Below are 14,802 nucleotides of genomic sequence, written 5' to 3' on the forward strand. Positions count from 1 at the left end.
TTCAGTTTGATTCTTCTGTTTATAAATTCAGTTTTTTTCATTATAAGATTTAAACTTTATTTTGGGTGTGGATTATTTTCAGCGGAATTGGCTGTCTTTATTTTATCCCTCCCTCTCTAGTGACTCTTGCGTGGAAGATCCACATCTTGGGTATTCATTATCCCATACGTCACTAGCTCATGGACTCTTGCTAATTACATGAAAGAAAACATAATTTATGTAAGAACTTACCTGATAAATTCATTTCTTTCATATTAGCAAGAGTCCATGAGGCCCACCCTTTTTTGTGGTGGTTATGATTTTTTTTTATAAAGCACAATTATTCCAATTCCTTATTTTTTATGCTTTCGCACTTTTGTCTTATCACCCCACTTCTTGGCTATGCGTTAAACTGATTTGTGGGTGTGGTGAGGGGTGTATTTATAGGCATTTTGAGGTTTGGGAAACTTTGCCCCTCCTGGTAGGAATGTTTATCCCATACGTCACTAGCTCATGGACTCTTGCTAATATGAAAGAAATGAATTTATCAGGTAAGTTCTTACATAAATTATGTTTTTAGTACTGGCTGACTTACTGCCAGTACTTAAAGGATTACTTTCTGTTATAATTTTTAAGCTAAACAACTAACATATTAAAGTTAATAAACATTAATTAAAACCTACTGACCTATATTTTCTCCAAAACGAAGTTTCATAACGTTCTAAAAGTTATATCTTATGATGTCACGTTATCCTGCCCTCTATTTTCAGCACTGAGTGTTCAAAATACTTAAACCAATAACTTTGTGTTTAAAGCGCCATTTTGAAACCTAGGTATTGTAAACGGATTGGTACAGAGCAAAGGATACCCACGGAGTGGGTTTGGAAAACAATTAAATTTGCAGACAAGATTTCTGATATACGGTAGAGATATGTTAATGAAATGCAATTGATAAAAAGCGTATTTGGGGTAGTTAGTTAGTAACAGGCATAGAAAATATTTACTTACAGTGGCCCTTTAAGATGGCGGGGACAATTGTAGTGTGGGAGAGGGAAGAGAGCTGTTTGGGAGGGATCAGGGGGTGTGATGTGTCATGTGGGAGGTTGATACCTACACTAAAGCTAAAATTAACCCTGCAAGCTCCCTAATTAACCCCTTCACTGCTGGGCATAATACATGTTTTGTGTGCAGCGGCATTTAGCGGCCTTCTAAATACTAAAAAGCAACGCCAAAACCATATATGTCTGCTATTTCTGAACAAAGGGGATCCAAGAGAAGCATTTACAACAATTTGTGCCATAGTTTGTTAAAAAAAAAATCTGTGAAAAAGTGAACTTTTTTTTTATTTGATCACATTTAGCGGTGAAATGGTGGCATGAAATATACCAAAATGGGCCTAGATCAATACTTTGGGTTGTCTACTACATTACACTAAAGCTAAAATTAACCCTACAAGCTCCCTAATTAACCCCTTCAATGCTGGGCATTATACACGTTTGGTGCGCAGCGGCATTTAGCTGCCTTCTAATTACCAAAAAGCAAAGCCAAAGCCATATATGTCTGCTATTTCTGAACAAAGGGGATCCCAGAGAAGCTTTTACAACCATTTATGCCATAATTGCACAAGCTTTTTGTAAATAATTTCAGTGAGAAACCTAAAATTGTGAAAAATTTAACGTTTTATTTTTATTTGTTCGCAATGGGCGGTGAAATGCTGGCATGAAATATACCAAAATGGGCCTAGATCAATACTTTGGGTTCTCTATTAGACTACACTAAAGCTAAAATTAACACTACAAGCTCCCTAATTAACCCCTTCACTGCTGGGCATTATACACGTGTGGTGCGCAGTAGCATTTAGCGGCCTTCTAAATACCAAAAAGCAATGCCAAAGCCATATATGTCTGCTATTTCTGAACAAAGGGGATCCCAGAGACGCATTTACAACCATTTATGCCATAATTGCACAAGTTTGTAAATAATTTCAGTGAGAAACCTAAAGTTTGTGAAAAAAATTGTGAAAAAGTGAAAACATTTTTTTATTTGATCGCATTTGGTAGTGAAATGGTGGCATGAAATATACCAAAATGGGCCTAGATCAATACTTTGGGATGTCTTCTAAAAAAATATATACATGTCAAGGGATATTCAGGGATTACAGAAAGATATCAGTGTCCCAATGTAACTAGCGCTAATTTTGAAAAAAAAAGTGTTTTGGAAATAGCAAAGTGCTACTTGTATTTATATCCCTATAACTTGCAAAAAAAGCAAAGATCATGTAAACATTGGGTATTTCTAAACTCAGGACAAAATTTAGAAACTATTTAGCATGGTTTTTTTTTGGTGGTTGTAGACGTGTAACAGATTTTGGGGTTCAAAGTTAGAAAAAGTGTGTTTTTTTCCATTTTTCCTCATATTTTTTAAAAAATTTTATAGTAATTTATAAGATATGATGAAAATAATGGTATCTTTAGAAAGTCCATTTAATGGCGAGAAAAACGGTATATAATATGTGTGGGTATAGTAAATGAGTAAGAGGAAAATTACAGCTAAACATAAACACAGCAAAAATTAAAAAATAGCCTTGGTCCCAAACGGACAGAAAATGAAAAAGTGGTGTGGTCCTTAAGGGGTTAAAATTGTATGTTCTATCTTAATCATGAAATAACAAATTTAGTGTTTCTCTGTCCCTTTAAATGTGTATTACTTGTTTGTTTTTTTCCTTCTAGGCAAGAAATATAGCCGTATCAATTGAATTTAAAGATTCGGATGATGAAGACTCACAGGCCTTAAAGGTTTGTTTGCTTTCTTATGCTTAAAGAAAAAGAAGGCCTTTTAAGCAGTTATAGAAATTAAAGGAAACCAAGAAAATGAAGCAAATTAAATAGAATTGCAGAGTATGAAGTTTTATTTTTTAAATGCTTTGTCTTTTCAAATACATCCCTTTATTGTAACAAGGCTGGACAGAGGTTAGGTGGGCTGTAAATAGTGGCCAAACCTCCTATTTTTACTGGAAGAGATGCAAATGTATTATGTGATTAAAGGGATATGAAACGCAAAAAAAAATATTTGTGGTTTAGACAGAGCATATAATTTTCAAAAAGTTTCCAATTTAATTCTATTATCCAATTTGCTTTATTCCCATGGTATTCTTCATAGACGAGATACCTAGGTTGATGTGTGCATTCTTGCAAAACTGCTGCCATATAGTGCTCCAGACATGTTGTACACTCCTGATCTTACATCCCTGTTTTTTAACAAGATACCAAGAGAAATTACTTGCTCTGACTGAATTATGTAAGAAAAAAAATGAGTATTTATATGAGTAGTTCATTAGAAAGTGTATTTACATTAAATGCTCTATGTGAATTGTGAAATGTTTATTTTACTGTATCTTTTTGGTACTAATAATACTATTAATTTCAGTGCATTTAGTCCACAGGCATGTGGGTTTACAAAAAGTCATCCCTAAACCAAGAAATGTTTTACATATCTGAATTAGATGAAAAACAAAAGAGAACCAAATCATTATAGTAAGGTAGTAGTTTAGCTTCCTAAAAATATAGATCAATGTTGACTTAATACTTTCCCTTTTTTTTAATTAGTGTATATATGGGAGACCTGGGAACCCTGTATTTGTGAAAAATGCCCTGGCCTCAGTTCTGCACCATCAACAAAATCCTGAGTTCTATGATGAGGTAAGTACATATAAAATATATTCTAATGTACCTGATTGTCCATTATATATTATGCAAACAAATCTAGCATCAAGTCACTTAATATTGCTGGGACAGTCTGCTTGATTTGTTTTATTGTTTAATAAGATAGATAATGCCTTTACTACTCATTCCCCAAATTTAAATAAACAACATTGTCCAATTATTATACTTTCTTTCCAAAGATATGGTGAGTCCACGAAATCATCAATTACTAGTGGGAATATCACTCCTGGCCAGCAGAAGGAGGAAAAGAGCACTACAGCAAAGCTGCTATATATGTCACCTCCCTTAACCATAATCCCCAGTCATTCTCTTTGCCTGCAGTGCAGGTGGAGGTGAAGTTTTGGTGTCTTATCTACAATCAAGATTTTTTTATTTTAATAGCAGAGTAGGTTTGCCCTGATCTTTCTAAACGGTCTAGCCTTAGCACATGTCAGTCTCTTCAGTAGGGCAGTGGTGGCTTTTGAGCAATTGAGAACTTGTGGGGTACAATCCTAACTGCGTTTTCCTAAAACATTTTGCTGCCCTATTTAGATAGCCTGAGTAAGTTTACTCAGCCTTTCTGTATTTCCTCAGGTCCATGTGAGGGATGGCATCCTCTTAAACCAGGTGAGCTGTCCTACTGCCGGACAGATAAATGTTAAGGTAAGTGCCAGTTTTATTTTTCTATGTAAGCAGGGAAAAATTTGGCACTTATTCAGCTGAAACGCTGCAGGGGGACATTTTTTTTATTATTCCTGTCAGGGTGCAGGTTTCTATGGCAGTTTTTGCAGGCACTGTTAGTGTGAGGAGTTATTTATTTTATTGATGGCTCAGTGAGGATCTGTTTTAGTAACGGATTATGTACTTTTTTTGGGGGTTTTTATTGTTTGTTTTTAAGCCTGTTTTTCAAGAAAGTTGTTTTTGGGAGGTTCTGATTCTGTGATGTCAGAGTTTTTTTTGCGCTATTTTTCACTTCCTGTAAAAGTGAGGTGCGCATATTTCAGATGGCTCTGCTGTTTAGAAGGCTTCTTGCTCTTTTTACTTCTCTGGAAATCCGGATTTTAAACGGGATAGTTTTTTTCCTCAGTTTGCTGTGGGTTGCAGGACGGGTAGGGCACCTCAGTAATTCTGCTGAGGTGTAGAGTGTTGCCTGGGGTATGTTTTCTTGATTTGGTAAATTTAAAGGGAACATTTATTTAAGAATGTTTTTTTGGTTCTGTATTATAGCTGACTTTATTAAGGAGTTGTGGCAAACGGTTCCTAAGGTGGAAGGAGCTATTTCCACTTTGGCTAAAAGGACCACTATTCCCATAGAGGATAGTTGTTCTTTTAAGGATCCAATGGATAAGAAATTGGAGGCATTATTAAACAAAATGTATGTTCACCCAGGTCTTCAATGGCAGCCTGTGGTGTGTATTGCTACTGTTACCAGCGCTGCAGCTTACTGGTTTGATGCGTTGTCTGATTCTATTCAGACAGATGCTCCTCTTGAGGAGATCCAGGACAGGATTAAGGCTCTTAAGTTAGCCAATTCCTTTATTACGGATGCTTCCTTACAAGTAATTTAACTGGAAGCAAAAATCTCTGGTTTTGCAGTTCTAGCTCGCTGAACCCTTTGGTTAAAATCCTGGTCTGCGGATGTTTCTTCTAAGTCTAAGTTATTAGCTATTCCCTACAAGGGTAAGACCTTGTTTGGGCCTGGTTTGGCTGAAATTATTTTAGATATCACAGGAGGAAATGGATCTTTTCTTACTCAAGAAAGAAAGAATAAGCAGAAAGGACGTCAGAGTAATTTTCGTTCCTTTCGTAACTTTAGAGGTAAACCCTCCGCTTCCTCTTCCAAGCAGGAAACTGTCCAAGTCTTCCTGGAAGTCTGGTCAGTCTTGGAACAAAGGAAAACAGTCTAAGAAGCCTGCAGCTGACTCCAATTCAGCATGAAGAGTCCTCCCCAGATTCAGGAACGGATCTAGTAGGAGGTAGGCTTTCTTAATTTGCTCAGGCTTGGATACGAGATGTCCCAGACCTGTGGGCCGTGGAAATTGTATCTCGGGTGTAGAAGATAGAATTCAAGACTTTTCCTCCCAAGGCAGGTTTCTGCTCTCAAGATTATCTGTAGACCAGATAAAGAGAGAGGCGTTCTTAAATTGTATCAAGGATCTTTCTCCAACATAGGTGTGTCCGGTCCACGGCGTCATCCTTACTTGTGGGATATTCTCTTCCCCAACAGGAAATGGCAAAGAGCCCAGCAAAGCTGGTCACATGATCCCTCCTAGGCTCCGCCTACCCCAGTCATTCTCTTTGCCGTTGCACCGGCAACATCTCCACGGAGATGGTTAAGAGTTTTTTGGTGTTTAAATGTAGTTTTTATCCTTCAATCAAGTGTTTGTTATTTTAAAATAGTGCTGGTATGTACTATTTACTCTGAAACAGAAAAGAGATGAAGATTTCTGTTTGTAAGAGGAAGATGATTTTAGCAAACGTTACTAAGATCGATTGCTGTTTCCACACAGGACTGTTGAGATGAAGTAACTTCAGTTGGGGGAAACAGTTGGCAGACTTTTCTGCTTGAGGTATGACTGGCCACATTTCTAACAAGACTTTGTAATGCTGGAAGGCTGTCATTTCCACTATGGGGACCGGTAAGCCATTTTCTTAGATTAAGTAAAAGAATAAAGGGCTTTATAAGGGCTTAAAAATCTGGTAGACATTTTTATGGGCTAAAACGATTACTTTGCTAAGCATATTTGGCAGATTATAACTCTTAATAGTTATTATAATCTTGGGGATTGTTGTTAAAAAACGGCAGGCACTGTATTGGACACCTTTTTCAGATGGGGGCCTTTTCTAGTCATAGGCAGAGCCTCATTTTCGCGCCACTAATGCGCAGTTGTTTTTGGAAAGCAAGGCATGCAGATGCATGTGTGAGGAGCTAGAACCACTGAAAAAGCTTATAGAAGGCGTCATTTGGTATCGTATTCCCCTCTGGGCTTGGTTGGGTCTCAGCAAAGCAGATACCTGGGACTGTATAGGGGTTAAATGTAAAAACGGCTCCGGTTCCGTTATTTTAAGGGTTAAAGCTTTCAAATTTGGTGTGCAATACTTTTAAGGCTTTATGACACTGTGGTGAAATTTTGGTGAATTTTGAACAATTCCTTCATGCTTTTTCACATATTCAGTAATAAAGTGTGTTCTGTTTAAAATTTAAAGTGACAGTAACGGTTTTATTTTAAAACGTTTTTTGTGCTTTGTTGACTAGTTTAAGCCTGTTTAACATGTCTGAACCATCAGATAAGCGATGTTCTATATGTATGAAAGCCAAGGTTTCTCCCCATTTAAATATATGTGATGATTGTGACATAGTGTCCAAACAAAGTAGGGACAATGATGCCACAGATAATGATATTGCCCAAGATGATTCCTCAAATGAGGGGAGTAAGCATGGTACTGCATCATCCCCTTCTGTGTCTACACCAGTTTTGCCCACACAAGAGGCCCCTAGTACATCTAGTGCGCCAATACTTATTACCATGCAACAATTAACGGCTGTTATGGATAATTCTATTGCAAACATTTTATCTAAAATGCCTACTTATCAGAGAAAGCGCGATTGCTCTGTTTTAAACACTGAAGAGCAAGAGGACGCTGATGATAACGGTTCTGACATACCCTCACACCAATCTGAAGGGGCCAGGAGGGAGGTTTTGTCTGAGGGAGAAATTTCAGATTCAGGAAAAATTTCTCAACAAGCTGAACCTGATGTTGTAACATTTAAATTTAAATTAGAACATCTCCGCGCACTGCTTAAGGAGGTATTATCTACTCTGGATGATTGTGACAATTTGGTCATTCCAGAGAAATTATGTAAGATGGACAAGTTCCTAGAGGTTCCGGTGCCCCCCGATGCTTTTCCTATACCCAAGCGGGTGGCGGACATAGTAAATAAGGAGTGGGAAAGGCCCGGCATACCTTTTGTTCCTCCCCCTATATTTAAGAAATTATTTCCTATAGTCGACCCCAGAAAGGACTTATGGCAGACAGTCCCCAAGGTCGAGGGGGCGGTCTCTACTCTAAACAAACGCACTACTATTCCCATAGAAGATAGTTGTGCTTTCAAAGATCCTATGGATAAAAAATTAGAGGGTTTGCTTAAAAAGATGTTTGTTCAGCAAGGTTACCTTCTACAACCAATTTCATGCATTGTTCCTGTCACTACGGCAGTGTGTTTCTGGTTCGAAGAACTAGAAAAGTCGCTCAATAAAGAATCTTCGTATGAGGAGGTTATGGACAGAGTTCAAGCACTTAAATTGGCTAACTCTTTTATTTTAGATGCCGCTTTGCAATTAGCTAGATTAGCGGCGAAAAATTCAGGGTTTGCTATCGTGGCGCGCAGAGCGCTTTGGCTAAAGTCTTGGTCAGCGGATGTGTCTTCCAAGACAAAATTGCTTAACATCCCTTTCAAGGGTAAAACACTGTTTGGTCCTGATTTGAAAGAGATTATTTCAGACATCACCGGGGGAAAGGGCCACGCCCTTCCTCAGGATAGGTCTTTTAAGGCTAAAAATAAGCCTAATTTTCGTCCCTTTCGCAGAAACGGACCAGCCTCTAATTCTACATCCTCTAAGCAAGAGGGTAATACTTCTCAACCCAAACCAGCCTGGAGACCGATGCAAGGCTGGAACAAGGGTAAGCAGGCCAAGAAGCCTGCCACTGCTACCAAAACAGCATGAAGGGATGGCCCCCGATCCGGGACCGGATCTGGTGGGGGGCAGACTTTCTCTCTTTGCTCAGGCTTGGGCAAGAGATGTTCAGGATCCTTGGGCACTAGAAATAGTTTCTCAGGGTTATCTCCTGGAATTCAAGGAACTACCCCCAAGGGGAAGGTTCCACAGGTCTCAGTTATCTTCAAACCAAATAAAAAGACAGGCATTCTTACATTGTGTAGAAGACCTGTTAAAGATGGGAGTAATTCATCCAGTTCCAATAGGAGAACAAGGGATGGGGTTTTACTCCAACCTGTTCATAGTTCCCAAAAAAGAGGGAACATTCAGACCAATTTTAGATCTCAAGATCCTAAACAAATTTCTCAGGGTTCCATCGTTCAAAATGGAAACCATTCGAACGATCCTTCCTACCATCCAGGAAGGTCAATTTATGACCACGGTGGATTTAAAGGATGCGTACCTACATATTCCTATCCACAAGGAACATCATCAGTTCCTAAGGTTCGCTTTTCTGGACAAGCATTACCAGTTTGTGGCACTTCCATTCGGATTAGCCACTGCTCCGAGAATTTTCACAAAGGTACTAGGGTCCCTTCTAGCGGTTCTAAGACCAAGGGGCATTGCAGTAGTACCGTACTTGGACGATATCCTGATTCAAGCGTTGTCTCTGTCAAAAGCAAAGGCTCATACGGACATCGTCCTAGCCTTTCTCAGATCTCACGGATGGAAAGTGAACATAGAAAAAAGTTCTCTGTCCCCGTCAACAAGAGTTCCCTTCTTGGGAACAATAATAGATTCCTTAGAAATGAGGATTTTTCTGACAGAGGTCAGAAAATCAAAACTTCTAAGCTCTTGTCAAGTACTTCATTCTGCTCTTCGTCCTTCCATAGCGCAGTGCATGGAAGTAATAGGATTGATGGTTGCAGCAATGGACATAGTTCCTTTTGCACGAATTCATCTAAGACCATTACAACTGTGCATGCTCAGACAGTGGAATGGGGATTATACAGACTTGTCTCCGACGATTCAAGTAGATCAAAGGACCAGAGATTCACTCCGTTGGTGGCTGATCCTGGACAACCTGTCACAGGGAATGAGCTTCCGCAGACCAGAGTGGGTCATTGTCACGACCGACGACAGTCTGGTGGGCTGGGGCGCGGTCTGGGAACCCCTGAAAGCTCAGGGTCTATGGTCTCGGGAAGAATCTCTTCTCCCGATAAACATTCTGGAACTGAGAGCGATATTCAATGCTCTCAAAGCTTGGCCTCATCTAGCAAAGGCCAAATTCATAAGGTTTCAATCAGACAACATGACGACTGTTGCGTATATCAACCATCAGGGGGGAACAAGGAGTTCCCTGGCGATGGAGGAAGTGACCAAGATAATTCAATGGGCGGAGGATCACTCCTGCCACTTGTCTGCAATCCACATCCCAGGAGTGGAAAATTGGGAAGCGGATTTTCTGAGTCGTCAGACATTCCATCCGGGGGAGTGGGAACTCCATCCGGAAATCTTTGCCCAAATAACTCAATTATGGGGCATTCCAGACATGGATCTGATGGCCTCTCGTCAGAACTTCAAGGTTCCTTGTTACGGGTCCAGATCCAGGGATCCCAAGGCGACTCTAGTAGATGCACTAGTAGCACCTTGGACCTTCAACCTAGCTTATGTATTCCCACCGTTTCCTCTCATTCCCAGGCTGGTAGCCAGGATCAATCAGGAGAGGGCTTCGGTGATCTTGATAGCTCCTGCGTGGCCACGCAGGACTTGGTATGCAGACCTGGTGAATATGTCATCGGCTCCACCATGGAAGCTACCTTTGAGACAGGACCTTCTTGTTCAAGGTCCATTCGAACATCCGAATCTGGTTTCCCTCCAACTGACTGCTTGGAGATTGAACGCTTGATTTTATCAAAGCGTGGGTTTTCAGATTCTGTAATAGATACTCTGATTCAGGCTAGAAAGCCTGTAACTAGAAAAATTTACCATAAAATATGGAAAAAATATATCTGTTGGTGTGAATCTAAAGGATTCCCATGGAACAAGATAAAAAATCCTAAGATTCTATCCTTTCTACAAGAAGGTTTGGAGAAAGGATTATCTGCAAGTTCTCTGAAGGGACAGATCTCTGCTTTATCTGTTTTACTTCACAAAAGGCTGGCAGCTGTGCCAGACATTCAAGCGTTTGTTCAGGCTCTGGTTAGAATCAAGCCTGTTTACAGACCTTTGACTCCTCCCTGGAGTCTTAATCTAGTTCTTTCAGTTCTTCAAGGGGTTCCGTTTGAACCCTTACATTCCGTAGATATTAAGTTATTATCTTGGAAAGTTTTGTTTTTGGTTGCAATTTCTTCTGCTAGAAGAGTTTCTGAGTTATCTGCTCTGCAGTGTTCTCCGCCCTATCTGGTGTTCCATGCAGATAAGGTGGTTTTGCGTACTAAGCCTGGTTTTCTTCCGAAAGTTGTTTCCAACAAAAATATTAACCAGGAGATAGTTGTACCTTCTTTGTGTCCGAATCCAGTTTCAAAGAAGGAACGTTTGTTACACAATTTGGACGTAGTCCGTGCTCTAAAATTCTATTTAGAGGCCACTAAAGATTTCAGACAAACATCTTCTTTGTTTGTTGTTTATTCTGGTAAAAGGAGAGGTCAAAAAGCAACTTCTACCTCTCTTTCTTTTTGGCTTAAAAGCATTATCCGATTGGCTTATGAGACTGCCGGACGGCAGCCTCCTGAAAGAATCACAGCTCATTCCACTAGGGCTGTGGCTTCCACATGGGCCTTCAAGAACGAGGCTTCTGTTGACCAGATATGTAAGGCAGCGACTTGGTATTCACTGCACACTTTTGCCAAATTTTACAAATTTGATACTTTTGCTTCTTCGGAGGCTATTTTTGGGAGAAAGGTTTTGTAAGCCGTGGTGCCTTCCATTTAGGTGACCTGATTTGCTCCCTCCCTTCATCCGTGTCCTAAAGCTTTGGTATTGGTTCCCACAAGTAAGGATGACGCCGTGGACCGGACACACCTATGTTGGAGAAAACAGAATTTATGCTTACCTGATAAATTACTTTCTCCAACGGTGTGTCCGGTCCACGGCCCGCCCTGGTTTTTTTAATCAGGTCTGATGAATTATTTTTTCTAACTACAGTCACCACGGTATCATATGGTTTCTCCTATGCATATTTCCTCCTGTACGTCGGTCGAATGACTGGGGTAGGCGGAGCCTAGGAGGGATCATGTGACCAGCTTTGCTGGGCTCTTTGCCATTTCCTGTTGGGGAAGAGAATATCCCACAAGTAAGGATGACGCCGTGGACCGGACACACCGTTGGAGAAAGTAATTTATCAGGTAAGCATAAATTTTGTTTTTTGCCCTGGGATTTATAGTTCCAGTTCCTCCGCAGAAACAAGGTCTGCGATTTTATTCATATCTGTTTGTAGTTCCTAAGAAAGAGGGGACTTTCAGACCTATTTTAGACCTAAAGTGTTTAAAGTTTAAGTTCCTCAGTGTACCGCCCTTCTAGATCAAGACTATATGTTCCATTCTTCCTTTGGTTCAAGAGGGTCAGTTTATGACAACCATAGACTTAAAGGATGCGTACCTTCTTGTTCCCATTCACTGGGATCATCACAAGTTTCTAAGGTTTGCTTTCTTTGACAATCATTTCCAGTTTGTGGCTCTTCCTTTCGGCCTTGCCACAGCTACCAGAATTTTCTCAAAGGTCCTGGGGACTCTTTTGGCAGTGATCCGGGCTCGGGGCATTGCGGTAGCGCCTTATCTGGAAAACATTCTGGTTCAGGCGCTGTCTTTTCAACAAGCAAACTCTCATACAGTGATCTTGTTGTCTTTTCTTCGCTCCCACAGTTGGAAGGTGAATCTGGGAAAGAGTTCTCTGATTCCAGCCACAAGAGTAGTGTTTTTAGGGACCATAACAGACTTCCTACTAGTGAAGATATTTCTAAAAGAGCTCAGAAAAACAGATCTTCGGCTCTTGTCTTATACTTCAGTCCTCTCCTCGGTCATCAGTGGCTCTATGCATGGAAGTAATTGGTCTGATGGTAGCTTCCATGAACATCATTCCGTTTGCTCGGTTCCATCTCAGACCTCTGCAGTTATGCATGTTAAGGCAATGGAACAGGGACTATGCGGATCTGTCTCCCCAAATAGTTCTTGATCAGGCGACAAGGGACTCTCTTCTGTGGTGGTTGTCTCAGGAACACCTCTCCCAGGGACCTTGATTTTGCAGACCTTCCTGGGTGATCGTGACCACAGATTCCAGCCTTCTAGGTTGGGGAGCAATTTGGGGGTCATTGAAGACTCAGGGTCTTTGGACTCGGGAGGAGTCAGTTCTCCCTATAAACATTCTAGAACTGCGAGGGATTTTTAATGCTCTATTGGCTTTGCCTCAGTTAGCCTTAGCCCAGTTTATCAGGTTCCAGTCAGACAACTTAACTTTGGTGGCGTACATCAACCACCAGGGGGGAACTCGGAGTTCCTTGGCCATGTCAGAGGTGGCCTGGATAATCCATTGGGCGGAGTCTCACAACTGTTGTTTTTCTGCAATCCACATCCCAGGGGTGGACAATTGGGAGGCGGATTTTCTGAGCCGACAGACCTTTCCTCCGGGGGAGTGGGAACTCCATCCGGAAGTATTTTCCAGTTTAATCCTCAATAGGGGGCAGCCAGAGCTGGGTCTCATGGCTTCTCGGCAGAATATCAAGCTTCTGAGGTACGTCTTGAGGTCAAGGGATCCACAGGCTTTCTTGATAGATGCTCTGGTGGTCCCTTGGAATTTCAGTCTAGCATATATATTTCCTCTGTTCGCTCTCCTGCCAAGAGTCAGGAGAGGGTGTCGGTGATTCTCATAGCGCCGGCGTGGCCTCGCAGGATCTGGTATGCAAATCTAGTGGAAAGGTCGTCTCTACCTCCGTGGAGACTCCCTCTAAGGAAGGACCTTCTATTTCAGGGTCCTTTTCTTCATCCAAATCTCATTTCTCTGAAGCTGACTGCTTGGCGATTGAACGCTTGATTTTATCTAAGCGTGGGTTTTCAGAGTCGGTCATTGAAACCATGATTCAGGCTCGTAAGCCTGTGACAAGAAAGATTTACTATAAGATATGGCGTAAATATCTGTATTGGTGTGAATCCAGAGGCTACTCTTGGAGTAGAGTCAGGATTTCTAGGATTTTGTCTTTTCTCCAGGAGGGTCTGGAGAATGGTTTGTCAGCTAGTACTCTGATAGGTCAGATTTCTGCGTTGTCTATTTTGTTGCATAAGCATTTCGCGGATGTGCTAGACGTGCAATCTTTATGTCAGGCTTTGGTTAGGATTAGGCCTGTGTTTAAGCCTGTTACTCCTCCCTGGAGTCTTAACCTTGTTGTTAGAGTTTTACAGCGGGCTCTGTTTGAACCTATGCATTCCTTAGATATCAAGATGTTATGTTATCTTGGAAGGTTTTGTTTCTTGTTGCTATTTCTTCTGCTCGGAGAGTTTCGGAAGTCTTGGCTCTGCAATTTGATTCTCCTTATCTTATTTTTCATTCTAATAAGGTGGTTTTTACGTACTAAATTAGGTTTTCTTCCTAAGGTTGTTTCAAACAAGAATATTAATCAGGAGATTGTGGTTCCTTCTTTGTGTCCTAATCCTTCTTCGCCAAAGGAGCGTTTATTGCACAACCTAGATGTTGTGCGTACTTTGAAGTTTTATCTTCAGGAGACTAAGGACTTTCATCAGTCTTCTGCTTTGTTTGTTTTTCTAGGAAGCGCAAGGGTCAGAAAGCTACGACTACTTCTCTTTCTCTTTTGGCTAAGGAGTATTATTCATTTGGCCTATGAGACTGCTGGACAGCAACCTCCTAAGAGAATCACTGCTCATTCCACGAAGGCTGTTTCTTCTTCCTGGGCATTTAAAAATTAAGCTTCTGTGGAACAGTTTTCAAGGCTGCAACTTGGTCCTCGTTGCATTCTTTTTCAAAGTTTTATAAATTTGATACTTTTGCCTCAGCTGAGGCTTCTTTTGGGAGAAGGGTTCTTCAAGCGGTGGTGCCTTCTGTTTAGGTCTACCTATCTTGTCCCTCCCTTATCATCTGTGTCCTCTAGCTTGGGTATTAATTCCCACTAGTAATTGATGATTCCGTGGAATCACTATATCTTAGGAAAGAAAACATAATTTATGCTTACCTGATAAATTTATTTATTTCCTTATATGGTGAGTCCACAGCCCACCCTTTATTTAAGACAGTTATTTTTTTCTAAAACCTTAGGCACCTCTACACTTTTGTGTTATCTTCTTTTTCCATTTTTGCTTTGGCCGAATGACTGAAGGTTATGGGTAAGGAAAGTGACATATATAGCAGCTTTGCTGTAGTGCCGCCTCCTTCTGGCCAGGAGTGATATTCCCACTAGT

The 14,802-nt window shown here is 40.8% G+C and overlaps 1 protein-coding gene across 3 annotated transcripts in view; it reads left to right on the forward strand.

Annotated features, from left to right (window-relative positions):
• Positions 1–14,802, forward strand: part of DOCK9 (dedicator of cytokinesis 9) — a 736,189-nt gene that overhangs the window by 429,821 nt on the left and 291,566 nt on the right. For all 3 annotated transcript variants that reach the window (XM_053707819.1, XM_053707821.1, XM_053707820.1), the window contains exons 18-19: positions 2,709–2,774; positions 3,585–3,677. In XM_053707819.1, coding sequence (XP_053563794.1) covers positions 2,709–2,774; positions 3,585–3,677 — 159 coding nt within the window. The remainder of the gene's footprint in view (positions 1–2,708; positions 2,775–3,584; positions 3,678–14,802) is intronic.

The sequence above is a fragment of the Bombina bombina genome, chromosome 3, assembly GCF_027579735.1.
Source record: "Bombina bombina isolate aBomBom1 chromosome 3, aBomBom1.pri, whole genome shotgun sequence".
Lineage (NCBI taxonomy): Eukaryota > Metazoa > Chordata > Amphibia > Anura > Bombinatoridae > Bombina > Bombina bombina.